Consider the following 20,663-nt stretch of genomic DNA (forward strand, 5'->3'; position numbering starts at 1 on the left):
CACACACGCCCAAAACCCAAACAAAATCTTTTAACTAATTTAACAATTTACTAAGAAATAATTGTATTCTAAACAACTACTTTCAAACAAAAATGCAACAAATAACCAAATAAATACAAACGAACTACATAATCTGAGTTCTAAAACAAAAATAGAGAAATAGCTCCTACACAGGTTTTACGTCGCAGCTTTCTTCGAAGCGAGGAACTTTTACTTTGAAGAGCCAGAGCGGAAATTGGCAGTGTTTACAAAATGTGTCATCCGGTTCGTGCTAGCAGCTAGCACAACTGCTGAAGTCCTGGTCTTTTCTCACGAGTCCGGAGAGTTTTGTGCCAAGTGCCAACGCCGGCATGTCTCCTATAGCATCGGCATGATATTGAGGTGTTCAAAGTGGGATTCTCTTTATGTTGTAGTGGTTAGAGGAAGCGAAGCTCTGCCCAGGTTGCTAGCTCTAGCTGTGTAGCAACGACAGCTGTTAAGTCTGTCATGATATGCAACCGTGTGCTGTTGAGCTTCAGTCTGCACGGGTTGAAAAGTGTTTGTTTACAGAGACCGAGTGTCGTGAGGGAGCTCCGAGTTTGCAATCTGCATTCAACATTTTCCAACAGGTGCATTCAAGCAAAAACGTCCGAACCACCGACACACCGGTCCAGACCTCAGGTAGGAAGACACGTCCGACCTGCCTTCAGGTACTAAAAATGATGCGAAAAGTACTAAAAGCGCTGATGTCTTGTTTCAGATTGCAGTTCGGTTCTGTGTCTGTTTGCCAGCGGTGAGTGCCATGCAGCCAGCCAGCACCTCCTATGGAGGAGAGGCCAATGCTGTTGCCTCTGATGAGGAAGATGAGGAGGAGGAGGGTTGTGCTGCTGGTGGGACTGAAGCCCTGGTTGACGCGGAGAGCAAAACGCAACAAGATAAGATGATTATTACAGGTCAGGTTGAGGCGATCAGCATGGAGGTCCATAGAAGGATGGCAGATGCTGGAACATGTACAGTGTTAAGTGAGTGAAACAGACAGACTCAAATAATGATGTGGTTAGATAAATTATTGTGACTATGGTTTATGGTTTGGGTGGTTTACCCCATTACATATTACAGATAAATGAGAATTGCTGATTAATTGATACTGTTATAACACTCTGTTTTAAATTTAGAACTTTGTAGAAAGCAGTCTTTTTTTAAATCTACTACTGGTTCAAGATCTGTTGTTTTATGATCCCATCCTTAATCCTTCACATTATATGTGTCAAATTAGTGGTTTATTATTAGGCAGGGCTGGACAATATAGAAGAAGAGCATATTGATAAAATAGAAATCATATTAATTGATATTTATCAACAAATTCTAAATATATAATTTAAGTGCAGTCCTGGCCATTATATGCCGTTGCTTAGCGAACTATTTTTAGATGAAGAACAACAAACTCTGAATTCAAACTCCACCCTTTATTCAACCAACTTTTTTCCAAAACTGCAAGTTTTTAAGAAAGAAAAAAAGAATGAGTGCTCTCTGAACTGGATGTAATGACTAATATTAACTTACATGATAGGCTAGAATGTAAAAGGAAGGAAAACTGTTATTCTATTGAACTTTTTATTGGCCCTTTTTTTTCTATCACCGATATACATCTATCAATCAATATATATTGCTATTTAATTATCGTCCCGCTATATTATTAGGCCTCTGTAGAACTTGATGAAACAGAAGTAATGCAGCTGACTTGAAGCAGGAAAATTTATAAAACATACCAGACTCCTGATCTACCCTCATCTACCCTGATCTAAACCTTTCCATTTAGCTCTGGTTGAATATCTAGGGTTGATGTCATGCTAAAGTAGGAGTCTCCCAACTCCAGTCCTCTAGAGCTACTATCCTGCAACTTTCAGGTGCATCCTTGCCCCAGCACACCTGAATTAAATACATGGCTTGTTACCATGCCTTTGCAGAGCTGAATAGCATGCTGATGAATGAGGAAATGTAGCCATTTGGTTCAGGTTTGTTGTAGACAGTATGTATCTATAGGTTGCAGGATAGTAGCTTTCGAGGACTGGAGTTTGAGAACCCATCACTAGAGGGTGAAACTCTGCCACAATTTCAAGTTTTTCAGACATGCCAGCGGGGTTTCTTTCAGGGTTATTCAGTTTTTAGCTCCATGTATCTTCCCATCTTCTCAGACCAGTTTCCCTAAACATAATGCTGCCGCCACCATGTTTCACCATAGGTGTCTTCAGCTTGACGTGCAGTTAGTTTACCGCCATACAAACTTTGTGACCATCGCATCAGATCCACCTAAAACAGATTGACGTTTTTGGTTTGCAGTGTAACAAAATGTAAAGGAATTCAAGATCTATGACTAATTTGTAAAGCCTTTTTAATTCTTTAGACTAAAATGACCTTTTACATGTTTATTATCTGCAGCTCCAACGGAACCAAATGAAAAAAAATCCAAGAGAAAGATGAGGAGGGAGAAGCTGAAGCTGATGAAGAGGAAACTCAAATCAGCCGAAGCGTCCGCCAGCTTAATGTCAGAGCTTCCGTTTGCGCTGACCAGCCCAACCACATGGAAAGAGCTTGGTTGTATGTATACCTCATCATCCCGGGACTAGACTAACATTAACAGCTTAAATATAACTCTCTAACCTGCTGAATGCTTTCAGTTTCATGTAACTTTTCTGCTCAAATTTGTTTGCGTGTCCCGTCAAGTCCCCACCCTAGAGACGTCTGAGAAGAAAAGGAAGAGAAAAAGAAAAGACAGTGGGGGCCAATTGGATAGCGAGGAAGATGGTGACCTGAAGAAGAAAAAGAAGAAGAGCCAGAGACCTAACTACTTTGTCTCTATACCCATTACTAACACTGAGGTAGCACACCCTACTTTTTATATATTTTTTATCTGTTTCTACAAAGTTTAGATCTTCACTCGAAATCTCCTTTTTAGTGACGCAAAACGCTATATTCGTTTTGAAAGAGACCCTTTTTCTTCCTCTCTTTTTATTGGAAGTGCCAATGAAGATACAATCTCCATTTCTAATTAGTTTGTATGATGTTTTTGACATTAATAAATGTTGTATACTGAAAATAAATTATATTTTGACCACAAATAAGCAACTCAAAATACATGACAATGAATCATTATGCACTTAGTTTGGGCACAAATGTTACATTTCACAATACTCATTTGTTTTCTTCAACTTCCACCTAACTTTTTTCTTTCAACAAGCTCCTGCTAAGCTAGATCTTGGGTTTCCAGTAGTTAATTTTGTGTGTCAGAGAATAGATAAATGTCTCTCTGCTGCCAGTAACTGAACAGACATGTGTTCAACCGTAGATAAAGGCACTTGTGAAAGAGGTCCAAGAAAGCGTGCTTCAACAGGAGCCCCGGCTGGCGAAAGCGATGATCCCTGTCCCGACTCTTCACATCACACTGCTGGTCACTCATCTGGCCAGTCAGGAGCAAGTGGAACTGTGAGTTATCTCCTGTTAAAGTAGGGTTACACATTAACATTTAGAAATAAAGCAAACATGCAAATGTTAATCCCTACACCGAGAGGTTGGAGATACACCAGGTCAATACCAAGTTATTTTAATGACCTGGTATTGACCTGGTGTTTTTATGGGCTAATGATCATTATTTATGAATTCTGGACCATTAGGCTGTGGATAAAGTAACTGTTAGGAAATGTGGTTATATAACAGAGATATAAATTGTGTCATCAGCATAGTTCTGGTAAGAGACGCTGAAACTTTTCAGAACTTCCATAACCCAAGCTAGGGGAAGCATAGACATGTTTTTGTTTTTTGTTTTTGCTTTGTTTTTTTTGAGTCCTGTCTAGTAATGTAGCATTAAGAATTGTTGTCTTAATGCCAAAGAGAGCCCAACAGATTTTACTTTAACAAGTGGAGCCTCACTGCTTTCGCCATAGTGCTCCGTTTCATTCATGTGCAAGAAGCTTTATTGGATTTTATGCTTGAACTACTTCATGTTCAATCGACACTGAAACAGGAAAGTAAAGGGGGGAAAAAAGGAGAGAAACAGATGAGGCAACATGCTAAAAGGGAGAAACGGTGAAAGCAAAAGATATAACATTTTCTGCTTCTTCACCTGCAAAAAGAGACATAAAAAGAACAGCAAAACAAACCGATAAAGCATTACAGGTACAAACAACCAACGTCTTCATACTGTTAACCTCCTCTGGGAGGGAAGGTGTTATCGTGAGACAGGTTGGGTAAGTGTGAGTGCTGTATGAAAATATGGCAGTTCAATAAACGGCAGCTTGATTTATCTACTGAGTGTTTTACAAGTTTTTTTTATGGTAGCAGAGGATGACTTCCAATTACAGAGTACCGCCGAAGTTGGTTGAAGCCAGGCCATATGAGTACTGGAAAAATGAAGTTAGTTTGTGGAGGCGTGGTACAGACTTGGAAAAATAAAAACAGGCACTCACGATGGCGCTGGGGCTCAAAGGAAGAACCAAACGGACTGCTTTAGAAATATCTGCGGATGATCTGAATAAAGGCGATGGTATGGAAACCTTGCTCACTAAATTGGATGCATGTTTTTTTTAAGAGAAGAAAAAGGCAGCACCTTTGAAGCATACTCCTATTTTGCTAAAAAGACAGTGCAGTGTCCACAGCGGACTACATAATAGACTTTGAGCTGCAATAACACCGCATGAAAAAAAATAACATGCAGCTGCCTTATGCGACGCTGCCATTCATATCTATGAAGTCCGGATTAAAGCGGATTCGGAAGAAAGAAACAACAGAGCAAGCAATGGCAATGGGACTCAAGATGCAGTTTTTTTTTTTTTTTTTTGGAGCTAAGATCTCCGGGGAAATTCAGACGGAGCAACGGCTCGTCACAGAGCGGACAGCGGCACCCACAGCAAGGGACAAACCTATTAGACATATATGGCAAACGAACAAAATGCTCTCTTTGTCAAAGCAGGTACCATTAGGCCAAAGACTGTCCACAACGAATAAGTGAAGTAAAGTTGACAGGAGATGGAAATGTGGAGGAATGAAACATTACATTGTTCACTAATATGTTGACAGACGCTGAGATTTTCCTGACTGAGTCGTTGGGATCAGCTATCATTGACACTGCATGCACGCGTACTGTTTGTGGTGAAGAGTGGCTGGACAGTTGCATAAAGGACCTGAGTTAAAGCCAAATCGACACATTGCTGCAAACAGAATCTCCAAGTTGCAGACCTTTCAGATTTGGTGATGGTGAGGTGGAGCACTCCAACAGAAAAGTGAAAGTTCCAGCCAAGATCGGGCAAACAAAGTGCCACATTGAAACTTAAGTGGTTTCGGCTGATATTCCCTTATTGTTGAGCAAAATGTCTCTAAAAAGAGCAGGAACTGTTTTAGACATGGAGAATGAATTCCTCCTGAGCTCACTAGTCCGGGACACAATTGTGTGGACATTAGAGATAAAATTGGCGATGAAAGTGAAGTCCTTGTTACAACAGAGAAGCATAAAGCTTGTTTGAAGCGTCATGTTTGCCACGCCTCCGCAGAGCTGCTGCAGAGGCTCATTCAAAAGTTCTGGAAATGCTGACAAATTTTACAGAAGATCATTCATGACTGTGAAATGTGTCAAAGATACAGCAGGACCAAGCCTGCTATTGGTTTGCCATTAGCCTCAGAGTACAATGAGACCGCGGCAATGGATGTACATGAGTGGGAACCTGCCGCATGGTACCTGCACATCATCGACCATTTCACAGGCTTCAGCGCTGGAAACATCCTGAGGACCAAGAAACTGATAATGATAATGTCAACTGGTTCATTCACTCTTGGATAGGTGTCTACGGTGCTCCTAAATGGATCTACATGGACAACGGGGGAGAGTTCAATAATGAAGAAATTAGAGACATGGCAGAAAACATCAACACTGAGACAAAGACTGCAGCGGGATACGGTCCCTGTAGCAACGGACTGCTGGAAAGACAAAATATGACACTGAAAACAGATGTGGTAGGCAGACTGCTCTACACTGGGCCCTTATGGCCGAAAACAGTATGATCAATGTGCATGGTTATAGTCCACATCAGCTTGTGTTTTGTGACAGTCCTAACCTCCCTTCTGTTATGATTGATAAACTACCTGCTGTAAATGGCATTTCTATGAGTACTGGAGTAGGGCAGCACCTAGCAGCACTGCATGCTTCTAGGACAGCTTTCACAGAGGTGGAGTGGTCAGGAAGAATAAAAAGAGCATTGCACAAGCATTTAAGGCCTACAGATGAAAAATATGAGGGGAGACAAAGTGCACTATGAGAGAGCAGGTGGGATGGCATGGTGGGATTCTTGTTCGAGTTCATCAGTCCAGGTTAAAGTGAACACACAGATTGAGGATAAACCAGTATTACCCAGTGTTTCTGAAAATGATACAGAAAATGAAAACATGGGTCTCACTGATGTGTCTTGGACTTCAGATGAAATGAGTGTTAATGGAGCACAAATCACTGAGAACACAGAGTCAGATGAGACCAATGTCAGACAGACTGAGAAACACATTGAAACAGACAGGGACGTGACAAGAAATCTGGGTTCTACTGATGTCAGACTGAGAGCAGGTCAGACAATCACAGAGATGATGGTACTCAGCACTCTGCCAGAGACTTGGGCAGAGCAGGGAAGGCCAAGGGGCAATACAAAAACCGGTACAACATACGACATCTTGAATCTGATGGCAGTGCGGGACAAAAACAAGGGTTGGACATTTCACAGACTGATAACCTTCACACTTAATGTGAAAACACATTAAGTGTGAAGGTGTATTCATTGCCAAAGATATTTCGTTTGATGCTGCTAAACAGCAAGAAATTGAAAACTGGAAAAATAACAATGTCTACGAGGAGGTCGTAGATAAAGATAAAAAATGTTTCGACTAGATGGGTCTGTATTTTAAAAGAAAGTCAAAAGGTATCATTCCCAAAGCCCGCCTTGTGGCAAGAGATTTTTAAAGAAGTCAGTATTCATGTGTTGCAGAAAGATTCCCCCACATGTGCGTCACTGATCTGTCAAAACAAATGGAAAGTTCATTCGATGGCTATTAAGTCTGCCTTTCAGCAGGGTATGGAACTCTCGAGAGACAGGATCAGAGCACTTTGTGATTAATGTTATCCCTGTACTTAAGGCTGCTTTTCATGTGGGCCGTGAAGACCATGAGAACTGTTCTTATGTTGGGATGGACATTACTACTCTGGGTGGTGTAGAGCAGGTGCATCAGCACAGTTTCATTGACAGCCTACAAACACAGAGAGATGCTCCTCTAAATGAAACAGAGAGAGAAAAACTCGAAAATAGGACAGGTTTATTGGGTTGCTAAACAAACAAGACCTGATGTGATGTTTGATACATGCAGTCTAGCGTCCAACATTAGGAATGCCACTATTCAATCCATACATGACTTGAACAAAGTGATTCGCAAACTCATGTCTGAGAAGGTCACACTGAAGTTTCAACTCTTGGGTAACAGTAATGACTTGAGTTTAGTGTTCTTCAGTGGTACTTCACTCGGTAATCTTCCAGACGGAGGTACACAGGGATGGGCTTTAATTGCCCTCATGGAAAATAAAACAGGAAAGTTTCCCCTCTGCTTTGGCAAGCTAAGAAAATCAGATGTGTGGTAAGAAGCCCACTGGCAGGAGAAACCCTTGCTAAGTCAGATGGTATTGAAAATGCATTATTCTTAGCTACGCTCTACTCTTGAGCTCACCACTGGTGAAACCCGTTCCCAAGTCTCTTCCCCTTATATGTGTTACTGATAATCATTCCCTGTTTGACACACTCAAGTCTACAAAACAGGTTAGAGAAAAGAGACTCAGATTAGAAATCAGCAGCATCAAAGAACTCTTACAGGTAAACAAAATCAAAAGATGTATTGGTAAGAAATTAAGTCACAACTTGCTGATTGTTTGAATAAGGAAGCTGCGTCCACCCTTACGCTCCTCAAGGCGCTGGATGAGGGTGTATAGATATTATGATGTTATGTGTATTGCTGTTATGTGGGCTATTTAGCATTTATTTGGTTGTAGGTTTTGATTGTTATAAGGTTTACTCATTCAGCTACACTTAAAATGCCACTGTGTTTACGTAAACATTTGTTTTTGGTGACTGGTATATCAGTGCAGGTAAAACCCTTCATTATTGTTCGTTTTCTGTTTAAAGGAAGAGGGAGATTGTTAACCTCCACTGGGAAGGAAGGTGTTAGACAAGTTTTTGGGAATCGGGAGTGAAAATATGGCGGTTAAATAAACAGCAGCTGGGTTTCTCTATGGAGTGTTTTACAGGTTTTCCCGATTTCATCACTGAATAATATGCAGTATTATCCATGCATCCATTTTCTGCCACGTCTATCCCTTGCGGGGTCGTGAGGGGTGCTGGTGCCTATCTCCAGCTGTCAATGGGCGAGAGGCAGGGTACACCCTGGACAGGTTGCCAGTCTATCAAAGGGCAAATACAGTATTATTTAATACAAAATGTATAAAGTGACAGCTAAAGATAAAAGTAGGGGTTTTCTTTATAGCAGTGAATATATAAGCACCTTAATCCAAGCACCCGTAGGTGTTTGCAAGAGTGCACTTGTGTATGTATGGGTTTTTCCATAAGAGAAAGCTCAATAGTGGTTGTGAGGAGCCAAAGACCCGCCCCCCAGAGCACCGAGGCTGACGCCAGGGGAACCACAACCCCAGATGAACATGAACCGGAAGCGTAGACGTGTTAGATAAAAGTTGTCCAAGAACAGAGCCTTGTGGAACCTCATTTGATCTTTTTTTTTTGTTTGTTTTGTTTTGCTTAGATTGACACAAAGTTTTCCCGACCTGAATCAGTTTAGCACAGACGATCTCTCCCAGTTTCCCATCCGTCAGTCAGGATGTTGTGATCAGTTGTACCGAACACAACACCGCGATTATACACTTTTACCAATGCAGTCTGTGCTGCTGAATGGTAAAAAATCTCAATGGAAAACACTTCATTTATTGTAATTTTAATCATAGCGGAGTAAATACATTTATAAACAGTGCTGTCGATAACGGTGAATAAAAGTTGTTTTGGCATAAGAAAAATTCACAACGTTGATCACTCTTTCAGTTTCTTCCATTGTCATAGCGCTGATCAATTGATTAAAGAGAAATTTACGGAATAGTTTTTTAAGATGGTTTAGAAAAGACATAAGTAAATAATCTTGTAGTGCAAGAAGCAATGGCAGGGACCGGCGTCAACATTTTCATCACATTAACCAAATACATGGACTGCCAGTCAATTTGTTTTCCTCTGAAAACACACGAAATAAAACACAGATATGAAAAGCATGGCTCAGTGTTTTTACATGAACTCTTCTTGACCTGATTCCTCCTGATTATGAACAAATATAGACATGAATTTTAGATTGAGGTATGTAGGAATCATTCAATCACTCTAATGCCTTCGGCGCTTTTAGCCTTTTGTTTAGCCTGTATTGTGTGGTATTTCTGGCTGTGTAGCAATACTCTGCCATACTTTCCTGAATCATGTCATATTGTAAATCACGGTATAATTATTTAGTTGAAAACGTCCGATTATGCATTTGCATGTGTAGATCAGAGGTTTACATTGTTTACTAGCTTTAACATTTTTCTGATCGATGTGTGATTGCAGATTTAAGCCTTTTTTTTTGCCTTCACATCTCCATTTTTACAGGATTCTGTTCTAAATACTCTGAACTGTTATCCAACTGAGATCTGTCAGATTAATTTAAGCCAACATGCTCCAGTTATTTCATTGAATCCTTCTTATTGGCTGTGATCCATCCGGTTTCATGACATCAAGTGGGTCAGACAGCATCGAAAACAAATTAACAATACAAAATATCCCTTTCTTTGCATATGCTAATACTGGAATATCACTTTAGGTGTCTGCTTTTTAACTTTTAGATTTGAAGTTTTTCTGCCCTGATGGTTTTTCATGGTTTAGTTTAGTGTTTTTAACCTTTTTCTAGGGGCTGAACCCACTGTTATAACAAGATGCCTCGCCAGGTATAAAAGTTTGCATAGTAACAACATCTGCTTCAGTAACGGGGACAGTCCCTGCAGATATAGACCAAAAAGAAACAAAGGAGGGTCCATAGGGATAGTACTGCTAAAAAATAGAGCAGAGCCCCGTGGCAACACTTCTCCAATATCTGTCTTCTTCCGTTTTTAAAATACAAAAATCGAATAATTCTTAAAACTGTGGTGGTTTTCACATTGATATAGTGATTGGACATTCCTCATCTTTGATTTGCCAAATCACGCCTTGATTTGAACATTTTACCCATCAGTATTCTGATTTTTGGACTTACTGACTGACTACAGAATTCATTAAAAAATTCAAACTAGGGCCATTAATGTAAAATAAAGTTGGGCTGAACCTGTGATTCTTATACTGGGTCTACAATACAGACAAAGCCCCAAGATTTCTAGTTTTAGGAATATGCTAACAAAAGCACATCAAAGTTCACAGACTTTTTTAGATATTGTAACCCTCTGCTTTAGAGAATCTGATTTAATTTGGAATATTCTTGATTTGACCTTCTTATATATTTTGAAATGGAGTTGATCTTAATTAGTTCAGAAGCAAATTCAATGTTTACTCAAATGTCCAGTTATGAATATCCAGGAACAATTTGAGTCTGGCAAAAGAAATAATAGATAGATAGTGGTATTTTGTAATATTATTACTATAGTATTTTCTACAATAGTAATAGTAGATAGTAGTATTTTGTAACAAAGAATGTATAAAAAATGAATACTGACTATATCTGTATATAACCCTGTTATATACAGATATAGTCAGTAGATTAGAATAATATTTTTAAAAAGTTTATTTCAGTCTTACAATTCTCTCAGTGAAACACTATATTAATTACAGACGGACTGATGTTTTAAAGCCTTTATTTCTCTTAATTATGATGATTTAGCAGCCAATGAAAGCATGGCAGATGAAATTAGAATATCATATCAGACCAATAAATGTTTACCATCTCAAAGGTTATTTTCAAAAGGTCCTTTTAATCTGACAAACGACCTTCATCACATTCCATATTTTAATTTACTAAACATAACTGTAAAAGATGCCCTTTGAAATGATTGCAGCCTAATTAACCAAATTAAATGTTAATAATAATATTTGTATTATTGATTGACAATAATCATCCTTTTGGATACACATTTTTTTAATGCTTCTAAAGCTTTTCATCTGAATATTTCAATAAGACATATTGAATAATCTGGATAAAATGGCAGCTAGAATTTAAATTCTGCTAGTTTTGTATTGATGTGGGTAATAAAAGCTGCTTGCTCCCAGTGAGTGTTGTAAAAAAAAAGAAAAAGAAAAAGAGCTGATCAGATTGAAGCTGATGCAGCTCAGGATGCTTCCACAGCACATAAGCCATGTTATGCAGTGATACATATTCAAAATCTATACGAGGAAGAGTTCGCCTTTAATAACTTATGTCATTATGCAACATGGCAGGAAGAGGGAGGGAGTATTAGGTGGCATGCTCCTCTGTGACGTGGATGTTGTTGTTATATTTTTTTTTTCTCTGTTTCAGGGCGGCTGCCGCGTTGGCTCAGGTCGAGCCGTCAGTGGCTGAGCTGCTGGGTGGGCGGGGCCTGGTTCTGCCCTTCTCGGGAATCCGTCATTTCAGGAAGGAGGTGGTGTTTGTTGGACTGGACGGCGGAGAACACAGACACACACTGGACAGCCTCGCAGGTCAGAGTCTGACGTCAGCTCTTCTACACAGCAGGCCGACTAGTCAACTGATTTGTTTATCATTATTATTGAATGTGTTTCATAAAGACTTCATTTTAAGAGATTGTCTTTGCTGTGCAATCTGGAGGACTGCATGAAGCCAGGCTTAGTTCTGAAGCTGTTTGTGGTTTTTGTAAATAGTTTAAAGTTTGTTGAAGGCGGATAATTATTTCTCTAAGGCCTAACTCTGTGGGGGACCTAATTAGACTAATTTAGGCAGCTTGAGTTAAACTTGGTTCTGCGTTTTGTTATTCCAATGGTGAGGAACTCGATCAGCTGGGAATCAGGGCAAGTTATAAATGTGTTTATAACGGGGTATTTTTTAATCATCATTTAACCTGTGCGTGTTTCTGCCTTGGCACACGTGTGTATGTCAGAAGTTTGTGATTTGGATGTCTGCCTGCGGCTGCAACGTTAAGCCAGCATAACTAAGAGGATTCCCACTGTAACCCCAGCATGCCCACACGCATAAACTCCAAATTCAATACCGTGTGTTTCCCATCAACCATCAGATTATTAAAACATGCATTATTTTCTTGAAGCAGAGGCTTGGATATATATGACAAACAATGATGAAAGCAACAAGTTTACCATCCTTTAGATGTTAGATTATTATTTAATACCTTATGTTTATTGGTGATCCAAGGATTGTGATGTCTTGTGTAAGACGTTTCAGCTTCCCACCCAGGCTGTTCACTCCTCACAGGCAAATATTACTAATACTTTAGTGATTGCCAGCTTGAGGGAAATCCTTCTGTAAATTTCCTATTATCTCGTCATCACTGGTCAGGATCACAAACTAATCCAAGTTTATCCCTTTTTGTCACAGATTCTAATAGCTCACTTTTTCTTGAATTGAAGAGAGGCGTGCTTGAACTTTATCACATAACAATATGATGATGATGATGATGATTGATTGATTTGTTTGCATTGAGGTTTAACCTACACTATCCACCAGGTTAGGATCAGTATGAGAGTCTCACCCCATGATAACCTTGAGTACAAATTCAGTTTCATAAGATTATAACAAAAGTGTAAAAAGAAAAATGTTTTCACAATCTAATTGTTTTTATGGAAGCATCTTAGCGATGTTAAAATTGGGCAACATGATGGCCTTTGCAGTAATAATTCTATCTGTAACATGTTTTACTCTTTATTTAATTTTGATTCATAAGTGTATAGACATTATTTACAGAATAAACTATGATTTCAGCAGTAATGTGTGTAATTATGTCTATATGATTGGATTTAGATGGTTTTGTTTTTGCAAAGTGCTTCGAGCCGACATTTGTTGTGAATTGGCGCCATGTAGATAAACTGAATGATCAGCAATGATATGTGTTTCTTTAGTTTTAGCTCTGTGTCTATTGGTGTTTTTGACCATCAGAAATAGTTCGAAACAGTAAATTTATCTTCTGTTGGAAGCGAGGCAACATTTTTAGTATGGTTCTTTTGATCCAGCTGAGCAGCAGTGAGCAGCAACTAATGTCACTCTATTTTCTGGCGTTTAATTGAGAGAATGTTAAATTGTTAAAACTGTCAAATTGTTTTGATTTAAAAAAAATATATATATATTTTTAATCTTGTTCTGCCTTGATACCAGTAACCAGTCCATGGCTAAAGTCCATGGATCTACTCTACATCACCCCTGTGTGCCCCTAGGCTCCCTATATAGTCTTTAAAGTAAATCAATCACAAAAAAAAAAGGTTTCAAATAAACATACTTTTTGAAATCTGATAACATTGGACTAACTGACCAGATCCATTTATTTATTTATGCTTTTTGTAAATTGTTGCAAATAAATCGGTTTTGATGTGCAATGCACATACACTATAATTCTGTTGACTTCATGATGACCTCATATCCTTGGGAGGACTTGCAATGCAGGAGCATTTTAAGCTAGTCAGGGTTTAGCATCATGCGTGTAAGTTAAAGCTTGGTTGCTGCGAGGGAAGGGGGGGCCGATGTTTCTCAGGATTTCTTTGTCATTTTAACAGTAAACTGGATTTGCATGTAGCAGCTGGAGCAAACAAAGAATAAGGCATCATGTCAGAGCCTCTGTTCATCCTGTCTGTTCTCTCTCCACCGCTGTTATTGATTATATACTAACATTTCTCTTCCTGCAGAGCTCCTCTTCTAAAAATATCGCTGTAGCTTTCCACTGAAGCTCATCGGCTGGTGGACGGCCTTATATCAGTCCTTGCTGTCTATATGTTTACGAGTCTGTTTTTGTTTACCTTCTGTTTTTGTTTACCTTCTGTTTTTGTTTGTTTTTTACGTTTCATACAAATCTATGGTGAAATCACAACAGTCTGTCCACAAAACAGTGTTTTATATGTTCATTTATACTTTTTAATTACCTGTGAACTGGCATTGTGTTTTTTGCGACAGTTTGAGGGCAAAAGTAAAGCAAAGGTGTTTTTTTTTTATGTGTGTGTTGCAGAGTTGCTGCGGAGGCGTTTCGAGGAGCAAGGTCTCCTACAGGAAGACTGTCGCGACTTTGAGCCCCACCTCACCATCATGAAGCTGTCCAGGGCGTCAAAACTACGATTCCAGGTGTGCGCTCACGTAAACGAATAGACGATCGGAGGCAAACGGAAACGTCTGCGCATGCTCTTTGTCAAAAAATGGTTCAAGAGAGCAACGTTTTCAAACTGAGCTTTTTAACTAACTTTTTTCTCTCCTCCCACCCTCCATTCAAGGGTTTTTAAGTATCTATCTTACCAATTTCATTACATTTTATTTTATATATATATATATATATATATATATATATATATATATATATATATATATATATATATATATATATATATATATATATATATATATATATATATATATATAGCGGCAATTCACAACACATGACCTCTCAAGGCACTTTACAAAGTCAAATTCAATCAAATCATACAGACAGATTAGTCAAAAAGTTTCCTATTTAAGGAAACCCAGCAGATTGCATCAAGTCTTGAGAAGCAGCATTCACTCCTCCTGAAAGAGTCAGCATTTTTTTATGGCTTTGCAGCAATCCCTCATACTAAGCATGCATGAAGTGACAGTGGAGAGGAAAACTCCCTTTTAACAGGAGTTTGAAGGAAAAGCTTCAGTTGGTCTGGGTATGCCTTTATGTATTCCTGTGGGTTAGCCAAGCATTTGCTGTTTTTCTTACAGTTACAGTATAACTAAATGTAAATATTTATTTTCATCGTTTTGAGCTGAGAGTAATTCAGTGGTAATGCGGGGGACAAAGAAGATAAAACTCACAATTTGTGATGAGATATAAATGGTATATACTATGTGTGAATGAATGAAAGGAAGTGTCTCTGTCGGATTGTAGGGGCTTTTTCTTTTTCCTTCTTTTCTACCTGATGGAAGCCCCTACTGTCTGGTTTCACTGTTTTATTTATGTTCTGTGTATCTTACCAGGAGGATGTAAGTGTCATGAAATGGATAATTTACTCAACTATTTTTATTTTATTTTATTATCTCTCTCAGGGAATAAAGCGAGTGGAACCAGGCCTTTACTCCGACTACACAAACAAGTAAGTATTTGATTTGTCTTAAACATCCAAAGCAAACGGGTGCATTGATTTTTTTTTTTAGGTATTAATAAACACACTGAATCATTAGTTTTCAATTAATGCAGTTCATGCTTTTTGAGAGTGTGGTTTAATTGATTTGCAACCTGTTTTGCTCTTTTTTTTTTTTTTTTTGACAAATCATACATTGATGTTTTAAAGTTTTCTAGCTAAATCTTATTTAGGCGCCCTTCACACTGGATTTTTACCTGACTCCGCCAGATAGATTTGCTCCGCATATCCATCTGGAAACCTTCCGTTGAAGTAACTTTGGGAAGGGGCGAAAATACTGGTTAGCTGATTGGCCTATGTTGGTGATAGACGGGCCAAATAAACCAATCAGATTCCTCGTCGCTCTGTTACGAGCGACGACGAAAACACAACCACAAGCCAAGCTACTCTTGCTGCTGCAGGTAAAGGCTTGTTAGCTCAGCAAAGAAATATTCTGTAATTCCGATAAAACTTGCTCGATAGCCACGCTAACGCTAGTTTCATCGGCTGAAGCCGCCATGTTGTTTAGACTGAACTGTCGCACTTCCCGTTGCGTCACACCTCAACCCGCCTCAAAGCCAACGCTGATTGGACGTTCGTTTGGTGAACGGCTCCAAATTTTCTTCAACGGAGGGTAGCCAGACTGATCTGCGAGTGAAACCTTGAAAGCTCGCGAGATCAGGATGGTCTCACGAGGCTAACTGGATTTACCTTGTTTCATGGAGTCCAGGACTGCAATGATCACCCAAACTCTGCTGGATCGTGACAAATCTGGAAAAGCGTGTTCCAGCCTGATGACCATCATAGTGCTGCTAGACTCATAGGATATGAAACAAACGGGTGTTTCCCTGCTACTTTCTGGCCTTATAACCGCATCGCTACTGCCCCTGGAATCACATCTGCATTAGGCAGGTTTTCATATGGGTGCAACTAACGTGGTTCATACCTCTGGCAAATTCAGTTACAGCACAATATTTTAATTTCACCTAGGGCTGGACAATTAATCGCCTTTGCAATATAATCGCAATTTCAAAAAAACACAATTTCTAAATTGCAGAGGTGTGCAATTTTTGGCTACGTAACAATTAATGGAGAAGGCACGTTCTTTAGGTGTCGGTAATATGTATTAATAATAATAATTGTTTTAGAGTTTATAATCAATCAATACTTTTGTACCAGAAACTTTCAGGAATCTCGCCATAGCATTAAGTACTGGTCAAACTGTTTAATGGACTTGTTTGTTGGTTGCACTTTGCACTTTATGTTCAACAAGGATCAATGTCCAAACTCAATTAAAAGCTGTTCTCTTGAATAATAATGTTGTTGTTGAAAAAAATATGAAATAGGCTGTTTCACCCACATATGTCCATTGAAAATTAGCCATTTAGTACAATCCAAAAATATTAAAGGTCCATATAGGTGCAATAATGAGCATCTGGTTTCATGGAGCAGATCTGTTGACAGGTTGCCTTTAAGTATTGTTGCAAGAAGTCAAACTTGAGAGATGTATTATCAATAATCTCTTATTTGTTATTATTGGAATGGACATCCAAGCTTAGCTGCAGGAATTGATGAGAGGAACAGATGTAGGATAACAAAACTGGACTATAAAGTCAGTGCATTACTCTTGTGCCCAGATATTACACTAACCCTTGTATGGTTGTCTAAAGATTAGGGTGGTGGCAAGGAGGCCTTCCCACCCCAAAGACTTGAAGCTCATCACTAAAGACAAATGGTCAATGATACCAGTGGAAACATCTAAGCAATTATAAGAAGGGGTCTATCGCTGTCATGCCAGTAAAAATTGACTGTTGATTCCCAAGACCGGTCTCATTATTGATATGTTGTGGATTATATTTAATTAAAAATATGACTCTGCTTGTTTAATAATTTTTTTTTTAGTTTTGGAGAGACGGTTGTGTCATTACCCATCTGAAAGAGAGGTCTTGGTTGAATCTTAATCAATCAATTAACCTTTTGTAAAACAACCAGAGCTAAAGTGCACAGTAACTCTTTAAGCAATATCAAGCAAAAAAGAGCAAATTAAATCAAGACATGTATAAGAGTATGTCGTTAAATAAATTAAAAATGAAAACCTGTGTTTGCAATTAAAAGCTGGGAAAAGGTTGGGTTTCAAATATGTCAGTGCAGAGGGCAAACTTTATTAAAATGGTAACGTTATTCCAGAGTTTTGGAGCTGCTGCAGCCAAAGTCTAATCTCCCTTACTGACCCATCTAGAATGAGAAACATCAAAAAGGAGCCGTTTGTATCTACAATCCAAACATGGACAGAAAAGTATTTGAAATATATTTTAGGGCTAGGTCATACAACCCCTTACATGGAAACAAGCTACTACTAATCCATTGAGCAGCTGATCATGCCTTTTCCTCCATCCTCATTGCACAGATACATTTTGTTTTTGATCCGCAAACAGGAGTCTTTATGAAAAGAAAACATAGCTAAATAAATAAGGTATATTATTTTTGATCCAAATCACCCAGCCCTAAGTTGTTGGCATGGAGATTTTTTCTGTTTTTTTTTCTTTTCAGCTGCTTGGTCACTACCACTGAGCTATATAATACACTTGAGTGCTAATTGCCCGCTGTTAGAACGAGTCGCTTTGAAGCCACCAGCCGCCATATTGGTACTCCCTATTTTCCTCCAGTAACTAGGGAATATGTGCGCTACAGCATCGAATAACGAGGCTTTTCTCATGTTCAGGGGGGGCTTAAGACTTTTAAAATGTCAAATGCCATATACTTTTATGTTATGTTCTAAAACTATCAAGTACTGAGAAAGTCATGTGCTGAAATATTTTGCATTTTATTCATTTAAATATATGTATTTAACATTTAAAAATATATAAATAACAATATACAAAAACATATATTTACATATGTGTATACATATATATATACATATACACATACTTATATATACATATATATATATATATTTAATATGAATAACATATAAAATATTACAGCACCTAATTTCCTAGTAGTTTATAGTGTTAGTACATCCACTGACTGTAGAATTACCTATGAAACGTTTTCACACAGCCAGAAAACTGCTTGTTGTTGCAACCAAATCCTATGGGATTCTGTGAGAGTAGGGAGGAGCAAGATGGCGGCCAGTGACTTCAGTTTTTCGGCAAAATCAGCATTCCAGTGTATTATATAGCTCAGTGGGTCAGAGACTTCTGGTTTTGGTCAAATCAGTGGCAGGGAGAGATGCCTGTGATGAGCTTCTAGCCTTGTGCATGAGCCCCGCTTGGGTCACTCCTCCTTAAAATATATATATATTTTTTTAAATCGCGTGAGCTGGGGGCCTCTCTGTGCTCTTGATGCTTCTAAACTAAGAGGACTCCTGCAGAGGAGGTGCATCCACATTCTGAATGGTTTATGGTGTTATAGTTGGGTGTTAAGGTGCCAATAAACAGTTTCTTAACAATAACCCGAACCACAAATCAGTCTGTCGTTTTCAGCGGCGGACGCTTTAAGGTGGGCATTATAACTGATGTCTGTCATTTTTCCAATCTCTCTTCAACACTCAGATTTTTTGGAAACCAGGCGGTGGAGCGTTTGGATCTGTGTTCTATGTTAAAAAAGAAGCAAAAAGACGGATATTACCACACCGAGACTTCACTACAACTAGGTAAGGGCTCACAGTCACACGCGAGGTTATCTACAGATCCACCAGAGGGCGCTGTCTCCTTACATATAAGATCGGGAATTTCCTTGACCATGATGGGTTTAGTATCAGTGAGCAACATTTGCTGTTACAGCAACCCGTATTCAGGTTTAATTGCTTTCATTTGTATCTCCATTACTGAAGCTGAGCCGTATTCTGCATGCCTGTCTTGGTCATTCATTGTGATGTGTGAAGCTTGGACTGATTTGTGTTGCAAAGGGATGGTAAGCCAGGAGGTTTTTGTTCCCCACGCTAGCCAGGTGGTGGTTTGATTGGGAGATTTTTTTTATTTATTTTTTTGAGAGTCATGTTTTTTAAACACCATTTTAGCTCACATCGTCATCAAAGGTTCAACGAGAGACGCGCCGGCATAATGGAGCACCGCGGGGTTACTCTGCAGCTCATTTCCATTTCAGACTCTGCTTCCCAGTTGCTCATTACCACCCTGCCTGTGCTGTAGAGAAAACCCCAGCCATGTTGTAAAATACTAGTGCCTGGCTAATGAAAGCAGTACAGAAGGTGCATGAGTTAAAGCTCCAGTGCTTTAGGAAATGGAAGTTTTTGTTGGCCCAACATGTGTTTTTTTATATTTGAAGAAGTGTGTGTTGTTTTTCTGTGCCCCTTCACTCTTCCTCCAGACTCTAAGAGCCGGACTTCAAATTGAAATGCAAAACTTACTTACATCTGAAAAGTGGATAGCGGTATTCTCCTTACCCTGGGTATGAAGCCTCTGATGTAGTCTGTGGTTCAGGGGTTGCTTAATATAAGCAATGCAACGGTTGTAGCCCATGTCATGGATAGGTTTGTGTGTCGTCTCCACTGTCGTCGCTTCATGCATGCCCAAGATTCTGTAATGGGGTTTGCTTTACTGTCTTGTCATGGCTGCCATTTTCTCTCTTGGTACCACACTTTTTCCTTCCATTCAACTCCCTATTAACATGCTTGGCTACAGCTCTCTGTGAACCAGCTTCTTCAGCAATGACTTGTTGCAGCTTACCCTCCTTGTGGACGATGCAAATGAATGTCTGCTGGAAAACTATCAAGCCAGAGGATCCTTAAACGGTCTAGAAGAGCTTATAATTTGATTTTGGTGTTTCTCAACATCTGGATATATATTCTGTCGTCTATTCTTTTTTCCCTTCGTTCCTGCTTTCCTTGTACCATTCCATAATTTCTTTCCTTCTGTGACTCCTCCATTGTTTTTTTTCCTCATGCCCTTCTTCTGTCCTTGCTTCCTTCCTATCTAGCCTCTATTATTTTCTTGTGTCCTTTATTCTTTTTTGCTCTTTTGTAATTTTTTTATTTTTATTTTTGACATAAGTTTCACTTCATGACCTGAATAAAGTATTTTATGACATCATAATTGAATATAATCCACCCGTGTCACCGCTAATAATAAACAATAGTCAAATTACCAGCGTTATGATATGGCAAGTTTTGACAACAGTGATTTTGCCTGCTGTTGGAACATAAAGTAACAGTGCTGCCCCTCCCCCACCTGTTTCTGCACACTGCCAATGTTTCACCTCTTCTTTGGTAAAGGAAGTTGGACTGTGTGGAAATGTTTTGACACAAAAAAATAAATAAATGGGCAGCTGCAGCGTCTAAACCAAATG

General features: G+C 39.0%; 1 protein-coding gene across 1 annotated transcript in view; it reads left to right on the plus strand.

Moving 5' to 3' along the window:
* Positions 1–244: 244 nt before the first annotated feature.
* Positions 245–20,663, plus strand: part of LOC105919209 (A-kinase anchor protein 7) — a 70,930-nt gene continuing 50,511 nt past the window's right edge. Inside the window, exons 1-9 of the mRNA XM_036147565.1 lie at positions 245–660; positions 740–1,001; positions 2,419–2,577; positions 2,704–2,858; positions 3,326–3,462; positions 11,584–11,744; positions 14,228–14,340; positions 15,280–15,326; positions 18,911–19,011. Coding sequence (XP_036003458.1) covers positions 487–660; positions 740–1,001; positions 2,419–2,577; positions 2,704–2,858; positions 3,326–3,462; positions 11,584–11,744; positions 14,228–14,340; positions 15,280–15,326; positions 18,911–19,011 — 1,309 coding nt within the window. The 5' untranslated portion in view covers positions 245–486. The remainder of the gene's footprint in view (positions 661–739; positions 1,002–2,418; positions 2,578–2,703; positions 2,859–3,325; positions 3,463–11,583; positions 11,745–14,227; positions 14,341–15,279; positions 15,327–18,910; positions 19,012–20,663) is intronic.

This window comes from Fundulus heteroclitus, chromosome 15, assembly GCF_011125445.2.
Source record: "Fundulus heteroclitus isolate FHET01 chromosome 15, MU-UCD_Fhet_4.1, whole genome shotgun sequence".
Lineage (NCBI taxonomy): Eukaryota > Metazoa > Chordata > Actinopteri > Cyprinodontiformes > Fundulidae > Fundulus > Fundulus heteroclitus.